Here is a 19,143-nt window from a genome sequence, read left to right on the forward strand (position 1 = left end):
AAGTGTGTCCATTGATTGGCAACGTTCTAGCATGTCAAGCAGTTGTTGCAGAGGAAATATTGCAGAATGATCAGGACCTGGCACATATTGACGAACAAGATATAGCCCACGAGGTCTTACGTACTGTCTTCTGTGGAAATCAAGAGACCTTCAATGAGTGCGAAAGCTTGAATGCGCCCAAGGCCGTACTTCCAACTACTGAACAAGCTGCTTCCTCGACCTCTCCTTTGCAAGTTGCAATCATGTGACTCTGAACTGCGATTTGCTACAGTAATGGCGTTCAACGGAGAAGGACTTCCTACTTGCATATTTAGAACCTCTATCTAGTTTTGAACCCACACAGTTCAATACTTTTGAAACGCAACGCTAAGTTGGACAGTTTTACTTCCCATTCTGCCGTGAGTTCATAATCCTTGGACGAGATGTTCTCTACGACTATCCCACCCTCGTAGGTATGATGTAGTCTGATATGTTCTGGCCAATCAAAGTTGTCGTGTCTCTCACGTATCAGGTAAGGCCTCCCATCCTTTTCTACAACCTCATAGTCCTTATTATATCGGTAGTCCTTTGAATGACGAGTTAAGTATTGCCCTTGAGCTGTGACTACAACACAGCAGTGCCAGGGCTGAAGCCCGAAACCCTCAGGCTGTGGTATCAAAGGAATTGGAATCTTCGTTTCGCCGGTTGACCGATGAATTGAGAGTCTGATGTGGCCGGGAAATGCAGCCTCTAAGGCGCCCTCATAAGCCTAAGAGGAGCCACGTCAGACAAAAGCTCGGACACAAAACATGTAGATGAACTCACCAGCAGACGGTCAGTCAATCTGATTGCGACCTTTTGGGTTTCTTCAGTGTAAAGCACTCTATCGTCTCTGATCCGCGGATCAAGATCTAGTCCCCATCGCAGATCCTCATCGGCAAGCTTTACATATGCCTGATAGGTCAAGTTCGTGTCTTTGTGGGATTCGATCTTTTTTTCAATCTGCAAGCTTGTAGGCAGAAATCTAGCTTCCATCTCAGTCCGGCAGGTATCTGCCAGGGCTAGATATTCAGCCTTAGACAAGCTGTCTGCGTCTGCGATTCCGAGCACATCCGCTAGACGTCTGAATCGAATGCGTGTGAACCCATTCTCAGTGACAAGTTTGCGTAGCTTAATACCGTAGTCGTAGAAATCAGCGTCAGGGATGCAGAGCAGATCTAATAATTTAAATCAGTAATGGAGTCACACCATCTACAAACTATAGCCTACCGTTGTAGACAGGGCCGTCAGATACCATAGTAAGATTTGCACCATACGGATATACCTTTCTCAAATCATCGCAAAGATGATTGAGTCTCGATAGACCCAGAAATTCTCCAAAATCGGGGCTTCGTGTGTCTAGGACTTTGTGTGGAGACGAGTTTTTGAATGGTGCAGCCGGCAGGAGTAAAGATATTGGGGTTTTGGATGCATAGCTGAGCTGAATTTTCGAAGTGGCTGCAGCAATATAACCACGCGCTTTGTTTAGCCGCTCCTGTTCTTCAAAAAAGGCGAACCTTTGGAAGACAGCAAGGACTGGTGCAATATCGAATGTCTTGTCACCACTCATAATGCAAATGTACAATGAGTCAGAGGAGCAAACGCAAGATTGAAATTGATGATTGTCAAAGCAGACTATTTTCAATAGGATAGTAGTTTAGTGCAGAGAAGGTAGGATGCGCTCCATTTATACCGGATTGTCTACCACCGCGCAACCGTGTCCGCGAGACCATTGTTCTGAGTGCAGTGTCTGTGCGTGTACCGCACACAATAAACAGAGCTTTAGTTCAACACTGACACAGCACATCGGGAGCATTCTCCTTGATCCTCCTAATAAGCCCGTAACGTGTACCGTGGTGTACGCCACTCAATGTCGCGGCATCTTCTTGGCAACTATCGCCCTATTGACACGACTCTTAAGATTGCAGTAGCTCTAACGTATAGCGCCCGAACTGCTTGTTGGCTCACATAATTTGTGAAAGCCACCGAGCCTCCTGATCTGTAAGAGCCACCGAGTTTTCTGATCTGTGAGCGCCACCGAGCTTCCACTAGAGCTTGGCATGGCCGAGTGCCTCCGGCTCTGAGCGTGACCTATTTCTGGAAATCACTTCATCACAACGTGATTAAGCGTGCTTGTAGTAGTTAGTGACGTTCGTAACGTGTGCTAGTCGTTACTACGGTAGATTCCTGCAACACACGACGATAGGAGTGCAAAGATCGATTTGCTGAAAAACTTGCTACAGTCGTAAGGGTAGGACGCTCTGGTAGCCAGATATCGTAGACTGTGTCTTCAGTCACCCATGTGCAGACCCAGATGTTGCTCAAAACCCACGCTCCTTCGCCAAGGGTTTTTGTTTTAGAGGGCATCATTGGGCTACATGGACAAAAACTGGTCAGGCTAATTAACATTTATGCAGCGATGAACCCCCTCTATCCTAATCCTACGTGTATTTTGTACAGTACCACTGATCGCAGTCTTTGTTGAGAAAGCATGCAGATATTTTCCCCATGGTCAATGCAACGCATCACTTGATGTCAACGATATCCGATGCTAGTTTTCCAAAACCCTCGAGAATCACCTTTCCTTGCATACGAGTCAGAGCGGCCATTTTCTTCAAGTCAGTCTCGGAAAACGACACCTCCTTATGAGCCCCCCTATTTCGTACGATCAAACCCCCACCGTATAGATGACTGAACTCAACTTCCGCATCCCACGAATAAAGTGCAGAACGCTCACGGAAGCAGTACGGTCGACCGTCTTTCGTTACCAAATCATAGTTTTCCCGCAAAGTCGCTGCGTGCCCTGTTCTGAACTTTCCATATACATCCACGGCTACTGCACAGTGCCAAGGTGTCATTGAGAAGGAGTCGGGCTGGGGTATCAACGGCATGGAAATTTTCGTCAGACCGGTCGAGGGATGAATCGACAGACGAACGTATTCCGGATATTTCTCTAGGATTAACGCTGCAAAAGCCTAGCATTCCATGTCAGCAAACGGTAGCTCATATGTTCAAGTCGGCATTTTCTCATACCACACCACGAGCAATCATCGCTTTCGCCGTATTGTGGACCAAGCATTTCCACTTCTTTCCGCTGGATATACTTTTTCTGAGAGGGCTAAAAGCAAGATCTTTCTTTAAGAACTTAGCATACCCATCGTAGGTTGATTTATAGTCCGGGTCGTTCTGAATATAGTAGTTCGCATCAAAATCAGAGTCTCCATATTGGGACATGAGCTCCAAGCGTGAAGGTTCGAGCAAACGTGTGAACTCATCCTTGGAAATTTGCTCACCAGTGTGCAGCCCTACAAGATTCATGATGCGTACGAACTCAATACAGTGATAGCCCTTCTGAGCCACCAACTTGCGTAGAGCAGATCCGTATTCCCAAAGATCATCGGGAGTAACTCCTGTAAGATCTTCATTCCATTAGCTCGTGTCTCTGATTGCAGAATTCTTGTACCAACCGTTGTAACAAGCGCCATCAGTTGCGACGAGAACTGTGGCACCAGGTTCGTATACCTGACCAATCTGAGTACACAGATCATTCAGCCTGTCTAAAGCAAGCTCTTCGCCGAGGTCCGGACTGCTGCCCAATACTTTGTCCTGGACGTTGATGCTTTTAGCAGGAAAAGCTGGCAAAACCATGGGAATGCGTCGACCTGCCGAGACATGGCGATGGACCCTTGGTGAGAAGACCTCTTTTCCCATGAACACGTCATTGCCATGCTGTTGCAGGCTGAACTTTTCCAGGATTTTCATAATCGCAGTGACTATTTCGTCGACTTTGAAACCCTGCTTATTCAGCACTTCTTCGCTGTCACTGGGTCGATCGTTTCTCAGTGTTCCATTTTTCAAATCCCTGGTCACGTAGTTGTGTGAGAAATAAAAATCTTCACGACCGTATATATCCTCGACCACGGACGGCCGTAGGAATGCTGGGTCGTGGGCTGCAGTTGGTGTAACGGAAAGCATGACTGAAAGGATACGTAAAATCTGTGGCACAAGTTCCTATGAAATGGGCTCATGAAGAGACAACACTTTAGTATTTAGCATCAGAGTGTATGCCAGCTGCTAGACAGGGACGTTCGGCTGTACTCTTCTCAGATAAATAGAGCCGATCTGTTAGGCCCTGATCGAGGTCTAGATTCCTTAATAGAATCTAAGGACAGAGTCATAGCCAGAGCGTCAAGCAACGTTTGCCAAGTTGTAACGTCTGTCTAGTGTTGTCTGTAAGTGGGTGCACGTAATCAAATGCTATGTTAGCTACTACACCTATCACTATTATTATAGCACTATGTATAGTATAATTAGACCCTATAATAGATTGTCCAACCTCTGACTAAGCTTGGAGATAAGTATGCGAGGAGTTAGATGCAGATTAGGTAATAGCTAGCTACTTTCACGTGTAAAACAAACTTCTACCTAACTATTCCTAGATATACCACGACCATTACTCAAACCTAAGACTGTGCTACCCTGACCTAACTATCGTTCTAAAGTTTGTATAGCCCCAATTCGACCCTAACACTCTGCTAGGTCCCTTAAACTCATTTGCTAGCCTCTAGATGGCTTAGATGCCAAGTTAGGTAGAATTATTATCATTATATCAGTAGGTCCGTTAGGGCACCCCCTACTAAGGAAACAGTTTTCTACTTAGTTGTTTTTGAAATAGTCTTATATGTCCGGTGTTGCTCCGAAGCCTGTGCACTCGCCAAGATACATTATTAGCCACTACACATATCGGTCTTATTACGATCCTAGCGCCTACTTCTTAATCTATAAGCAAAGAATCTTGTGTTTACGTATTTTCTTAATCTAACAAACCATGCTATCCAAGACTGGAGTCGAACAACTTTCAATTCTTTTCGACTTACAACAAGTCAGTCACAGAAGGTCAAGTCCTCAGAGAGAATTTTTAAAATTGTCGCCTCGTGAACCAGCTGTGGCTCAACACATTTTTGCTTCTTTGTCTTCCGCAACACTTACCTTCTTCTTCCGCGTGCCTTGGGAAACATCTCTCGAATTCCCTCTGTAATAAACTCGTCAGCCTGGCTCACACACAATCAATCGCACCCGACATACAACGATCGACGTTCATACGTCGCACATTGACGAGCCTCAACTGGAATCTAGCTCTCAGGAAGCGAGAGATCAGAGAGCTCTTGTCTGAAACATTCAATGGAGTTAGATGCAGGTCAAAAATTAGCAGACATTCCAGATGGAGGTCTCTTGGCGTGGACGCAAGTTATCATGGGTCACTTGGTCATTTTCAATTCCTGGGGCTATATCACATCGTGAGTTGCACCGATTCTAACCATGATTATCATTCAGTGTCAGCTCTAAATGCACATTCAGTTTCGGTTTCTTCCAGCAATACTATGTCGAGCATCTGGGTCGATCATCGTCAGATGTCGCTTGGATAGGCAGCACGCAAATGTTTCTACTCAACTTCGTCGGTGTGTTCTCTGGGAGAACTGTTGACATGGGGTATCTCAGACACTGCCTCTTTATAGGCTGCACACTACAGGTTCTGGGGGCATTTATGACAGCTCTATCAACAGAGTACTGGCAGCTGTTCCTTGCCCAAGGAATCTGCAGCGGTCTCGGGCATGGCTTTGTTTTCGCGCCTATCGTCTCTGTTCTACCGACTTACTTCAAGAGGCACAGAGCGTTAGCTGTTTCCTTAGCCACCTGCGGAGCTTCGACAGGTGGTATGGTATTCCCGCTTATCGCATACTCTTGCCTTGATCGTCTAGGATTTCGATGGACTGTACTGATCATGTCGTTCGTCGTTACATTCAACGCTGCAACAATCCTCACCTTTACAAAGACACGCGTCCCAGTCAGAAAGCCAAGATCATTTTTCGATGCGCGAGCACTACAGGAACGATCCTTTGTTCTCTTCATCATTGGATCTTTCTTCTGTCTATGGGGGGTGTATTTTGCTTACTTCTATGTGCGTTCCTTCTTCCTTCCTTTTTAGTACGCGAGTAACTAACAAATTTAGATTGGCGTATTCGGCCGTTCAACGCTCAGCTTTTCTCAAACACAATCACTGCTGGTTATAGTTGTTATGAACGGCGTGGGCCTATTTGGTCGGGTTCTACCCGCACTCCTAGCTGATAGATATTTTGGAATCCTGAGAACACTCATCCCCGCAGTTGGCATAAGTGGAATTCTGCAATTCGGTTGGATAGGTGTTAGCTCCACCGAAGGACTCTTTGGATGGGCTGTCGTCTATGGAATCGCAGCCAACGCTACGCAGAGTCTCTTTCCAGCGGCAGTTGGAGACTTGAGTACTGATCCAACGAGAGTGGGTACCAAGGTCGGCATGGTTCTCGGCTTCGTGAGTATTTCATGTCTCACAGGGCCACCTATCGGAGGACAACTGGTCGCAATTCATGATGGAAACTTTCTATATGCTCAACTGTTCGGAGGTTCCACGCTATTGGCAGGTTGCTTGGCCTACGGATTGGTGGCCATAAACAAATCAAGATCAACATCTAGCTGATCTTGGGTGTATAAAGATCTGCAAAGGGATCTTTACTTGAATCTGTCATACGATTGTACTCCATCCTGTTTGCAATATTCTCTGCAATGTCATGACCATAAATTGCCTCGATCCACGCGAAAGTCACATCGATGCCGGCACTTATGCCGGAAGATGTCCAAATGTTCCCGTCTTGTACCCAACGAGCTTTGTGTATCCAATCAACTTCTTGTCTCAAAGCAACTGTGGCATCCCAAGATAGCTTGTTCGTGGTCGCCCGTTTCCCATCCAAAACTCCAGCACGTGCAGCAAGGCCAGAACCGGTACAGATGGTGATGAGGTACTGAAGCGAAGGATACATCCTCTTGATGAACTCAATGGTGTATATTGCATCTGGTGTACGCGTTCCTTGACCACCAGGTACAATCAGGACATCAAGAGCAGGTGCAGTCTCGAAAGTGTGAGTCGGCAGTACAAGCTGCTCAAAGTTTGATCCTCCAAGTTCTCCATTGGCGACTTTCGTTGATATGGCATCCATGGATTGACCAATAATGCACAAATTCATCTTATTTGTGCGCGAGAGCAGATTGAGCGCATCAAGAGGCCCAAAGACGTCCAGCGCCTGGAATCCAGGAAATAGAACCATCCCATAGTTTACAGGTTTGTCTACTATTATGTCAGTAGGAACTCGAATAGTGATTGGATATTTCTCACGGCCTGTGTTTTGTTGATTGGATTGAGCCATCTTTGGTACGTGGTCTTGAAGAGCAACGGATAACGTAGAACGGGAACGTTGCGGAGTTACTGGCAATGAGCGTGCTTTGGGCTCAGTCTTAGCCGATGAGAAAAATAGCCCCTTCAATGCAGGTGCAGCTGGCTTCTTCGTGTATGCAACACTAGTACTACGCAAGATTCCAAAGGACGATTTTCCGTACATGTTTCTCTCCACTTAACAAGCTGAAGACGTGTCGGCAGGTAGCCAAGATAGAATTGTGACCAACTCTTACTCTCATCGATTGATAATAAATAGGGCGAATAACGCAACATAAGGTCAGACTTCAATTTAAGAGAGGTCAATAGCATCGGCAATATCACGGTGAATAGGCCACGTATCCTCCCGGCGAGTAGGCTAGTGTAGCACTTGACCTTGTATCGGCTTTACTTCCACGTCAAGCCCCTTGATCAATTAATTTAAACCTAGTCATGGAATTTCTGCTCCTAACAACAAAGCACATCTGCTAGTCAGGCATTCACCTAAACGAACACAACCTATAAGAGATGATATCACACGATGTTGTTCTTTTTTCACCCATGAGCTTGTCTTTTTTTATGATTCTTGAAGTCTGATAATGTCTCTGCAAACTATAACCTTCTGGTTAGGTCTGTTGTCGACTGTTTTCTCCTTTGCGCAAGCTATACGAACCACCGGCACCACCGTATATCTTGACGGCATTACATACTGGATTCCCCCAGATGTGATTGGATCGCTGGATAAAACCTTTACCACCCGATTGTTCGATGCACATACTCTTGCTGCTGAACTCTTTCTTGCCCTGACCGTGATATCTACTGGGCTTGGTAATTATTCGCAAACCTCCTTAGAACACGATCTATCACGCTTTCAAGCACGGGATGATGTTTGGAGCGACGGTTTTGCTAACAGTATGAGCTCCTGAAACGGTAACTCTTTCTTGGTATTCAATAACAGATACTTAGTGGTGTACCTTCAAGTGACTCCTCGGGAGCATGGAGATTCTCGAGCTCTTTCTGAGCGAACCTGGGGAAACAGAACCATCCTCTTTGCTGAAGAAAGAGTTTACGAGAGGCTCCCTGACGGTCCTTACTTCTTGTCGTCTCGAGGGAGTATTCATCGGGCATACCGTCTTTATTCTGATCATCAAGAAGCTTTTGTAGAGTCTGTGTATACCGACCCTTCTGGCAGTCATTTCATTCTCCCAGCGCATATTTCAGGGAACGGTCTCACGATTGCAGTTCCATCTAGACTTTACTACACACCGACACCGACCAAACCGCTTGCTGGCATGCGTCTAGGTATCAAAGACATTTTTGACCTATCCGGCGTTAAATCCGGCAATGGAAATCGAGCGTGGTACAATCTGTACCCCCCTGCTAACGTAACAGCGCCTGCGGTGCAGAGGTTGCTGGACGCCGGAGCGATCATAGTAGGCAAACAAAAGACTGCACAATTTGCCAATGGAGAGTACGCGACAGCGGACTGGATTGACTACCACTCACCATTTAACCCACGCGGGGATGGCTACCAGGACCCAAATTTCTCGTCTGCAGGAGCTGGAGCTAGCGTTGCATCGTACGAATGGTTGGATTTCGCATTGGGTTCAGATACAGGGGGCAGCATTCGCGGCCCTGCTCGAGTCAGCGGCCTTTACGGATTGCGACCATCACACGGCACCACTTCGTTGCAGTTCACGCTTCCCCTTGCTCCGGAATTTGACACAGCGGCCCTCATAGTCAGGGATCCTCTTCTCCTCCACGATGCCGCTACTAAGCTGTATGCGTTGACCCGCAATAGATCTCATAATCCTTTCCCCACTCAGTTGTTAGTCGAAAAATTCCCAGTTGGCTTGACAAACGAGACAGTGACGATTCTCGACCAATTCTTGAATGAAGTCAAAGTTGTTCTCAGCGCTGAGACCATTAATTGGTTCAATATGACCACGAGTTGGCAAGACTCTCGACCCAAATCCGCACCAACAGACCTACAAGTATTAATGGCAAATACGTACGCAACAATCATCAGCCAACGTCAGAAAACGCTGGTCCGCGATCCTTTCTACACCCAGTATGCACTCCTCCACGATGGAAGGTCACCCGCCGTAAATCCTGTTCCCTTGACGCGATGGGCATTTGGAGACGCGCAACCACCCACAGCATTGGCTGATGCGCTGAATAACAAGACTGTGTTCATGGAATGGTTCCAAGATCATGTGCTCAAGGAAGATCCAAGGTCTTGCACGTCTGCCATACTGGCCTACGTCAGTCCTCCAAGTGTTCAATATAGAAACACTTACAAAATCCCACCGACGGTACCCACAGGTTTTAACAACCAATACTGGAGTGTCATGGCTGAGTCTCCTGACATTAGCATTCCAAGTAAGTGAGCAAGTTGAATCGCGGCAGGAGTTTTGAGAGTATCACTGACAGGCATGATGTAGTTGGTCAGATGTCTTACGATTCAGTGATAACAAACCATAAGGAACAACTACCTGTGTCGATAAACTTTATGGTAGCGAAGGGATGTGATCTTGTGTTATTGAATGTAATCACCAAGCTTTACCATAGGGGCGTGCTGAAAGCTTCTGCCGTCGGAGCAAGCGCTGTTGACGGTGGAGAGATATTGCAAAGAAGATAGAACAGTAGGCTAAACAGTTGCACGTTTAAGCGTCTTGTAACTTTTATCAGGATTTATTATACAACAGGGAGCAAGTTAGCTTTGTATTCCACCACTGCCTGGATCCAAGCGATATATAGAGAGGTGTCACCAGTTAGAATATTGTGCGTGCCAGTAGGAAGACGGAAGATTGATAGCCTATCACGTCTTCACCATGTTCTTGATATCGCCTCACTTCTCACACGAGACGTATCCAATATGTTCTGCTCCTTTGCATATTCCGCGATCAGTTTAAAAGAAGGGCGTTGTGTATAATTGCTGCTCTGAGAAGTGACTGTCGCCGGCGAAACGCAAGGTCCATGCCTTCCAAAATCAGACTGCTGCCGCCAAAACCAGATATATTGGGTCACAACTATTGTTCCACAACAATCACCACAGGCCCGACGGCCTACATCAATCACCTGTACGTTTAGATCAGACACGATTGCTGAACCCCACAATGATCAACCCGGTGCTATCGGCAATGCTATCAGGTACCGTTGTGGCCATAGAATCGCTTTTGGGTTTACGTTCCATCTGCTCGTTCATCCCATCTTGCACCGGAAACTGTGCTATAGGAAATGACAAGGAAGTCACCGGCATCGTACTGTGTCCGGGTTCTGCCACGTAGTAGTTCAATAGAGCCGTCCGTACACCGTGGATATGGAGCTGAGGTCGTCGTTCAATGATTTCTGTGCGAATTTCGATAGCACTTCATGTCGAAGTAACTCCAGTGAACATACAAGAATGTTATTAGAACGCTTGTAACTGGTGTCAAAGACAATATATACTAGAAAGGACCTTCCCTGCCCGCTTTGGTCGACAAGACGATTATAACAAGTAACGGAAGTACAAGTTCTCCTTGTCGGTCATATCTGCTAGGCCATTCTCGCCGTGAACCTCGGCGCCAGCCTCGTGATAGTCGCCATCCATGGAGTAGTCGATGAAGTCCCTGGAAAGGCCAGCTGCCTCACGCTGATCACCCTTCTTCTTTTGCATCCATGTAATGAGGAAGATCTGAGCGACGACTACACCCCAGAGCACGCACCAGATGATCATGATGCCCTTGAGCGCGTTGACCTGAATAATGTGAGTTCAAATTCAAATTGATCAGTGAAGGGGGTGTACTTACGTATTGTGGAGCGAACTTCGAGTTGAAGATGTAAGGCGTAATGATATTGCCAATAGAGTTACCGGCATTGAACGACGTGTAGTATACGGCCTTCTTAGTCTGACCGGCGCAGTTTGCACCCATCCATGAGATGAGAAGTGGGTTGATGGCGAAGACGAAAGCAATCAAGTAGTATCCAACAAGGAGACCGCCCTTGTTTGCCTTGTTCTTCGGGAGAGCGACTAGCAGTGCGACACCGACGATGACAATCGTGACTAGACCAAGCAAGAAGGGAGACTTGCGGCTAAAGCGAGCGGCTAACCAAGAGGCCAGCAATATCGAAACGAATTGGAGGGCACCGAATGGTATGTTGAGGAGGACGGCCTCGTCGGCGGTGAAACCGACCAACTGCTGGAGGATGATGGAGCCGAAGACGGAAGAGACCGAAGCACCAGCGTTGACAGCGATAACCATGACTGTCGAGAGTTAGTAAATAATCCTCGTTCTCGATAAATTTGCAGCACTTACTCATGTACAACCAGTACTTCGGCTCTGACCAAGCCTCCCAAACGTGCTTCCAGTTGAACGTGTGCGAGACTATACCCTGTTGGTTGGCCTTGAGACGGTCCACAGCTTTGAGACGGTCCTCGGGGGTCAGATAACGGGCCTCCCCAGGACTGTCGTGCGCCCACCAGTAAGTGAAAGCTCCAACGACGATCGTGAAAAGGCCGAAAAAGAGGTACACGACCTGGTATCGATAGAGAGTGTGCGAGTGGATGCGACCGAAGCCATAAACGATGGGCGCACTCAGCATAGTGCTAAGTCCGTAGCAGCTGTACCAGCATGCAACGCGAAAGGGCTGCTCCGAGCGCCTGTAGAAGGCAATTGTGATGATCGAAAAGAGAGGGATAACGGCCGCCTCGAATGCACCCAAGAAGAAGCGAGATACGAGCAGACCCACGTAGTTCCTCGATCCAGCAAGACCTCCTGCAACAGAGACTCCCCAGCAGATGATAATGACTGGCAAGACTTGGCGATATCGAAGCTTGACGAGAATCCATGCCGCAAGAGGCTGGACGCCGAGTTGTGCGTAGTAACCGATGCTGCCGATGTTCGAGTAGTCGTTGCCCTTGAGCTTCGCATCTGTCTTGAGCCCATAAACGGCTGTCAGGCCGATGATTCCCTTGTCGGCGGATTGAAGGAAGTAGACCATGCAGAGAAGAGACAACATCCATATGTCGGTCTTGCGCAGAATGCGCTTGTTGTCAGCCTCGGTGCAGAGATGGGCATCGCTGAGACCAGGGTCTTTGCCCTCCTCGAACGCAACAGCAAGGTCAGCGGCATGATCCGTAGAGCTGTTGGACGATCGCTCAATGTGAACGGTATTCACTTTCTCCGCTGTTGACGCCATGTTGTCCAGCGGCTGTGAGATGGAAGAAGATCTGGAGAAGTAAAATTGTCTGGGGACGACCTGGGGTAGATATGGGGGAACGGCTAATGAGCGTAATTAGAACCGGTGCTATCGGCCAGATCATGCCGCACACACAACTTGCGAAGTCATCGCGGTCGTCACTGTCATGTCAAGCCACTCTATCGGGTTTTCCAAATCCACGAATTGCGGGATCGCGTCTTGGATGTTTCAATAATCGAGAATGGCGTCTTGTGCGCCAATGTGCTGATGAGGTTTGTCGCAACGTCAGCACCACCATCATCAAACACGTTTAGTCCAAGACCGCCACGGGCTTAGCTTTGGGTGCTAAGATAAGAGAAGACATGCTAAGGCGTCTCGGCATGCTTGTGAGTGGTGCACAAATCAAAAGGGCGAGATCCAGAGCCGCGTGGTCCGCTCATCGAGACCCCTCGAGAGATCTTCCACGAATAACAATGTCGAACAGTAGTCCAAAAGAAGGGGCTGGCGAGTGCGCACTGGGCGAATGCTCGAAGTTGAGTGGATCACTGGGCCGATTGCGTCCGGGGAAGTGGGGCGCTGGGGAAATAGCGGCGAAACCCCATGTCTTTCCACTTTCATGGCGCTGCGATTGATGTCCGTGCACGCCTCCCTCATCCCAATCATGCGACCTCTGCATGTCAATAATCTCACTTACAAAACTGGTAGAATTTGGTGAGCGAGCTTATAAATGCCTTATGGGGCTTGCGCAAACACGTCACCTGGGCAGTGGTGCTTCTGGAAAATTGCCGTCCTTCCACATGAGCAGATTTGAGCGACTTGAAAACTCACCTTCTTAAAGGACTCAGAATCCTAAAAGCCACTTGCCGGGTAGTCCGGATTACGCGCAGAACAACAAGAACTCAGCTATCAAGCCGTATTTATCCCAGCTACAACTGACATTATTGTTTGAGAGGTTCGGTTGACTCTCTATGGAAAACATTATTTCAAACAGGCTGATTCGCTACAGAAAGAGGCGACGAGGCTTGGATCTCTTTGGCCATCGAAGTCTGTAGTCGAAAGTCGAAGTGATAGGTCCAGCCCTGTTCTCTATGGATGCTCGCTGCCTCTGCGCGGCCTCACTCTTCTGTGTACCAAGCACAAGACTCCTCGTGTCAAAGGAGCACGGTGCGGGGCGCGGCTGACACACTTAGGAAGAGTACGCTCGATATTGTCCGCGGCTCTGGTGGATGGATTTCAGCTCCACACGTCAGTTTCAAAATCTGCTCGGGTCAATGGAACACCCAATATCAGTGCAATGCAAAGTCCATGTTGTAAGTACAGCTATCTATCTATTGAGCCAACTCTGTCACTTCACACTGACTACACCTGCTTCAGTACTGTTCTTGGCCCTGGCCTTTTTTTTTTTGCACAATGCAAGCTAAGCTCTGACCCAGAAATTGCGCTTGACATTTTCAGTCTGAGTTATGATGCAGTATCCCAGGCTCTTTAGCAATCCACAGAGTGGTGTGTGTACTCTTACATGGGTTGCCACTACCTAGAGTCCGTTATTTGTGTCCTGAAGAAATACTATATGAGATCTAGTCTACTTTATGGCTATCGTTCTTCGCAATATAATCTGTAATGCTCTCACCGCAGTTCAGTCACTTGAGAAAGCCAACGTTTTGTTCTGTAACAGCGCTGAACAGCCGAGTTGTGGCGAGAGCACGATCTACTGCACGCTTGCGATCGAGTGCAATAATAATCAGTCCCGTTCTGTTGATACAAGTTCGTGCGAAAGTCAATCCTTCGATTTCCCCCCGTTTAACATCCGGTTATGTGGGTTGTTGAGCATAGGGTTTGTAACACTGTCCTGCACGGATGACAAGCATGTGGAGGTCTGTATCTTAATTAGTGATCATTCTGCGTCGTAGATCTACTCATTATTTAGGTGCTGTCGATATGCATATGAGGATCAAACGAAAGTGCAATTCGAGTCCACTTGACTGGAACCGGTATGTGGCCCAATGATAATGGTCGCGGCAGAGCACTTGGAGCTGATGTGGGGCGTCATAGGCACTTGTAGAGCATCTCAGGCACTTCTGTAACGCTCGGTGGAGCTTCAGCACGTGGACTATGACTGAACCGCTCCAGGATACGGAGCTACTATATCCCGTTAGTTCCACATAGAGCTTCGTCCCATCTAACCTCATTAGGAATCAGAAGTCCAATACATAGATCACCTGAATTAATTTTCGGTCTCTTAATTATTCTTTCACAATGATCAAACTAGCAAACACTGCACTGGTTTCAACCGAGCAATACTATCTTGTTCATTCAAATCCTCTCACGTCATTTTTAATCATCCTTTCCTCTTTCGAATTCGCCGGTCAAAGTAATCGTCCATCTCATTCGATTTTAACAACAATCACATCCCTTGTCAACGTTGATAGTGAACACAACACTGGAGGAACTCGACAGGAACTCATACACGCGGAGATTAACGCCAATCCTAAGTACTGCAGGCATTGTCTGCCAAATATTAGAAAGCGGATGGACGATAAAACTTCCTGACGATGATATTATAGAACAGACAAACTGTCAGCAGTTGCGCAACCTGTAATATATTGTAAATGTAAGATGGCTATAAATGTATCGTCACTATTGGGAAAAACTGAAACCCAACCGCTCGGATATCAACATTGTTGTCGCCTACGTGTCGAGTTTCTCTATAATTCACGAGTGGCCCGGTAAAGTCATCAGAACATGCAGCTCGACTTTCATGCACATGCCGCACTGTGGCACTCATCGCGTCTCGAGCCTCGTGGTCATATTCGTAACAAACTCTTGCTCAAGGTTGATCAGCAAACCTTACAGATAAGACCGTTTTGAGAGTTGTGTCATCAACGTTATCGTATTAGCGAGACGTATACGGTTCTCAACCTACCTTTTAGCTAAAGCACATCTGTTGAGTCTATCGATTTTCTAGATTAAACCTGCCGACTTCTTCCTAGCATAGGGAATGTTTCTCATAACTGGAATAGACTGCTGTGATTTTTCCCCTTCTTCAGTACATACATTGTCTTCACATTTCTCATCCTGAAGTTCACAAAACGCATCGAAGCATCGCACTAAGCCCGCGTTTTGAGACGAGCCTAACTGCACGCATAGCAGTAGCAGCAGTACATTGGTTTAATGAGTTAGAAGTGTTGGAACATAAGTTCAATCCTGGTAGCAATCAGTGAGCTAGAGAAGAACGTCCAAAGTCATGGCTTTGATGAAGAGGACCCGTTCGCGGTGGTTTAGTTACCATCAACCGTATTCTTTTCAGATCCGACCGATCATATATCAGTGATGGAGGTAAGGACACAGAGAAACTGAAGCATTGGGAAACTACTGCCATTTCGAGATTTTGGTCTTACCCAGGTATTGTCCTCTGGTATCGATACTTGACGAGATGTACAAACCTCCGTACTTAGAAAACACAAACGCCAATACCGTTCTGTATTACTTTCGCAGATAATTTAGCAGTCAGGATTCTGGCAACCAAAGTACCACTGATGGCATCAGCGAGATCCCTACGATCCTGTGCCGTTGGCTCGGTTCACCCATTTCCAAGGAAAGATTACCTGGTAAGAAGTGGCACACCAATAGATAGCTTTGCTCAATTACCCATCGGTGAGACTCAGACGCAGTACACTTACGCTTACTAAAGCGGGGGAGTGCTCATGGATAGCTAGACGCAGGCAATGGAACGATGGATGCAGATGCAGAATGCTTATCTAATGTCGTCTTGAACGGTGCGCGGGACAATTGCCTCGCTTAATTGCATGGGTCGAAAAATTGCCGCGTATCCACGTATGCCAGTCGCTCCACTTGCAACTTGACGCCGAGAAAATGTTGGCTTATCTTCGATAAGTACACTTCCAAGGCCGTGGATTGAAAGCGGGGAAGGCCAAGAAAACAATGGAGATGTTGTTGTTTTCGCGACCTCGGGAGCCGTTACAACCGTCTCGGACGGCCCGTGCAGCTGACGCGTCTGCACATCTCCGGCCGGCGGGTTGTGCGCAATGCCCCGTCGACTAGGTATTGTACGATAATTTCGATCAATTCTCCGTCTAGCGCCCCGGATCAACGGTATCTGCCTATTCTCGTCCCGTCGCGGTACGCCTTGCGCCTTGCGCAAGCTTTTCATTCGCTGGCTCTTGCCTGAGTATATGGCCTGAGGGGCGAGAACGGCCTGCGAGGTGTAGCAAGGCCTAATGAGTGCTCATTGCCCGCGACTATCAGGCTGCGTGGCTGCTTTCGACTTCGTAAGAGGAGCTGGCGGCCGAATCTTGGCACTCCTACACAACGGCAGACCGCTGCAGGTGCATGGAGCTCACCGATCGCAATGAGGAAACGATGTTCATTTTCAAAAAAACTGTTATAGCCCTGGTCCCACGAATCGGCCCGTCAACCCTGTAGGGCTCATGGCATTCTTACATATAGTCAAGCTGTTTGTAGGTTTTTTTTGCCTTGCGTCTGTATCCAGCACTTTCGAGTACCAAGATGAGGAATGCTTTACAAGCAACATGGCTTTTGCCACTAGTACTGGGAGGTGCGCTTCCATTCCATGATGGACAACAGATTGAAAGAAGATCATTCGATATTGTCGACAGTGCACTAGCGGGATTGGGTAGTATCAAGCAAGATCTGATGGCGGGCGGTGCTGCTATCAACCAGCAGCTATATCAAGCCGTGGAACAGCCTGCTCAGTACAAGAAGTGTAATCCCTCTAACCTACAAGTTCGTCAGGAATGGTAAGTCAAAAGTACTGGGTCATTGGTCGATACTAACAGCCCAAGGTCAACTTTCTCGTCCGTGGAGAAGAAGGCGTATATCAGCGCAGTGCAATGCCTTGCGAAACTACCTCCGAAGACTTCAAAGGAGGTTTGTCCAGGATGTCGGAACAGATACGATGATTTCGTCGCAATCCACATCCAACAATCATACAGTATCCATGTAACGGGCAACTTCTTCACCTGGGTATATCTCATCAAGATCATGGTCTCAACTGTGAGCTAACGCCGCCTAGCACCGTTATTTTACCTGGGCTTACGAACAAACACTGCGAAACGAGTGTGGCTATAAGGGTAACCAGCCTTACTACAGCTATTCCAGGTGGTATGCAGACCCGACAAAGTCACCACTGCTTGACGGTTCCGACACATCGATCTCGGGCCAAGGCGCACCAGGTTGCCAGAACCAGACTTTCACAGGTATCCCGCTCAACACCAACGCATTGATAAAAATTCCACACGGAGCCGGTGGTGGTTGTGTAACCTCAGGACCGTTCAAGGACTGGCAGGTCAATGTCGGGCCACTGTTCCCGGGATCGGCATGTGCGAAGTTGAATGCCAATCAGAACTTTTCTGAGCCTGCGTATGGTCTTGCGTACAATCCTCGATGCCTTACTCGTGATATCAGCGGCTTCACTGGAGAGGGTTGGTTGAAAGACGACGATGTTGTATCTCTGCTCAAAAGCCCCAATTATCAGAAATTTTGGGGAGATATTCAAGGAGGGATGCCCAGTTTCACGAACAACTACATGGGTGTGCACACGGCTGGTCATTTCATCATTGGCGGTGACCCAGGTGGTGACTTCATGGCTTCCCCCGGCGATCCGTTCTTCTTCTGTAAGATCTCCGTCACCCAGACTCACTATTTACACTAATCAAATCGCAGTCCATCACGCTTCTATCGACCGCCTCTACTGGACCTGGCAGAACCTCAAACCTGCCGAGCGTACCAAAGCTTTGTACGGACCCACCTCCATGCTTGATCCTACATCCCCCGCAGCGACCCTTCAGGATACGATTACTTTGGGCACGGCATACGCTGGAAATGTCACCATCGAAGGAGCTTCCAGTACTATGGCGGGTCCCTTCTGTTATACTTACATATAGGTATATGACTTTATATCGCAGCAAGTCACTAATCAATAACCCTAACAGCTTATCCAGGACAATATCTAGTAGTTCTAGGATATCTAGTAGCTTTTCTAGAAGTTTTAGGTTTTCTGCTAGATATCCTGCTAGATGTTCTAGATTGACTAGATGCTAGCAGACTAGCTTATTCTACTACGTTACTTTAGTAGTAGTGCTATTCTGCTTATCCTATTTAGGACTAGTGCCTTAGAATATCTAGCAGCTTAGGATATATAGTAGTTTTTCTAGAAGTTTTAGATTTCCTGCTAGATATCCTACTAGATATTCTAGATCTACTAGATGCTAGTAGACTAGCTTATTCTACTAGATTACTAGCGTACTAGTGCTACTCTACTTATCCTATTTAGGACTAGTGCCTTAGAATATCTAGCAGCTTAGGATATCTAGTAGTTTTTCTAGAAGTTTTAGATTTTCTACTAGATATCCTACTAGATATCTTAGATATACTAGATACTAGTAGACTAGCTTATTCTACTACGTTACTTTAGTAGTAGTGCTATTCTACTTATTCTACTTAGGACTAGTACTTTAGAATATCTAGCAGTTTAGAATATCTAGTAGTTTTTCTAAAAGTTTTAGATTTTCTACTAGATATCTATTAAGGTTATACTTTAAGTAAAGCTTATAAGCACTATTTAATTAGTTCTTAGAGATAAATACTATTAGGGAAACTAAAGGGGTCTTGTACTAAGGAGTATAGATATAATCTATCTATCTTAAGGGCAAGAGGTAATA

General features: G+C 47.0%; 7 protein-coding genes across 7 annotated transcripts; 3 read left to right on the forward strand and 4 right to left on the reverse strand.

The window, feature by feature from the left end:
• Nucleotides 1–139: 139 nt before the first annotated feature.
• C7974DRAFT_378025 (Pyoverdine/dityrosine biosynthesis protein-domain-containing protein) lies at nt 140–1,588 on the reverse strand (the record flags this gene model as incomplete). Its single annotated transcript, XM_046140391.1, has 4 exons — nt 140–255; nt 340–748; nt 805–1,196; nt 1,249–1,588. 4 exons carry the CDS (start codon nt 1,586–1,588, stop codon nt 140–142), a joined length of 1,257 nt encoding a protein of 418 aa, XP_045995857.1.
• A 955-nt stretch (nt 1,589–2,543) lies between these two features.
• C7974DRAFT_435423 (Pyoverdine/dityrosine biosynthesis protein-domain-containing protein) lies at nt 2,544–3,993 on the reverse strand (the record flags this gene model as incomplete). The annotated part of the gene is made up of 4 exons (XM_046145060.1): nt 2,544–2,993; nt 3,052–3,437; nt 3,486–3,880; nt 3,944–3,993. The coding sequence occupies 4 exons, from the start codon at nt 3,991–3,993 to the stop codon at nt 2,544–2,546; spliced, it is 1,281 nt and encodes a 426-aa protein (XP_045995858.1).
• A 1,462-nt stretch (nt 3,994–5,455) lies between these two features.
• On the forward strand, nt 5,456–6,346 carry C7974DRAFT_297689 (major facilitator superfamily domain-containing protein; the record flags this gene model as incomplete). Its single annotated transcript, XM_046137693.1, has 2 exons — nt 5,456–5,977; nt 6,029–6,346. Coding segments are annotated over 2 exons (840 nt in total), but the record flags the coding sequence as incomplete, so codon positions are not given.
• A 178-nt stretch (nt 6,347–6,524) lies between these two features.
• C7974DRAFT_415124 (DJ-1/PfpI family protein) lies at nt 6,525–7,256 on the reverse strand (the record flags this gene model as incomplete). The annotated part of the gene is made up of 2 exons (XM_046143863.1): nt 6,525–7,177; nt 7,226–7,256. 2 exons carry the CDS (start codon nt 7,254–7,256, stop codon nt 6,525–6,527), a joined length of 684 nt encoding a protein of 227 aa, XP_045995860.1.
• A 604-nt stretch (nt 7,257–7,860) lies between these two features.
• On the forward strand, nt 7,861–9,902 carry C7974DRAFT_314749 (glutamyl-tRNA amidotransferase; the record flags this gene model as incomplete). The annotated part of the gene is made up of 3 exons (XM_046138471.1): nt 7,861–8,173; nt 8,228–9,643; nt 9,706–9,902. The coding sequence occupies 3 exons, from the start codon at nt 7,861–7,863 to the stop codon at nt 9,900–9,902; spliced, it is 1,926 nt and encodes a 641-aa protein (XP_045995861.1).
• Nucleotides 9,903–10,643: 741 nt separating this feature from the next.
• C7974DRAFT_426128 (major facilitator superfamily domain-containing protein) lies at nt 10,644–12,709 on the reverse strand. Its single transcript, XM_046144508.1, has 3 exons — nt 11,560–12,709; nt 11,053–11,507; nt 10,644–11,000 (listed from the first exon to the last, which is right to left on the reverse strand). Exons 1-3 carry the CDS (start codon nt 12,440–12,442, stop codon nt 10,752–10,754), a joined length of 1,587 nt encoding a protein of 528 aa, XP_045995862.1. The 5' UTR covers nt 12,443–12,709; the 3' UTR covers nt 10,644–10,751.
• Nucleotides 12,710–16,907: 4,198 nt separating this feature from the next.
• On the forward strand, nt 16,908–18,764 carry C7974DRAFT_473749 (uncharacterized protein). The gene is made up of 4 exons (XM_046146575.1): nt 16,908–17,220; nt 17,266–17,446; nt 17,496–18,096; nt 18,146–18,764. The coding sequence occupies exons 1-4, from the start codon at nt 16,970–16,972 to the stop codon at nt 18,364–18,366; spliced, it is 1,254 nt and encodes a 417-aa protein (XP_045995863.1). The 5' UTR covers nt 16,908–16,969; the 3' UTR covers nt 18,367–18,764.
• The last annotated feature ends 379 nt before the right edge of the window (nt 18,765–19,143 follow it).

This window comes from Boeremia exigua (assembly GCF_020726555.1).
Source record: "Boeremia exigua strain MPI-SDFR-AT-0100 chromosome Unknown C7974scaffold_8, whole genome shotgun sequence".
Lineage (NCBI taxonomy): Eukaryota > Fungi > Ascomycota > Dothideomycetes > Pleosporales > Didymellaceae > Boeremia > Boeremia exigua.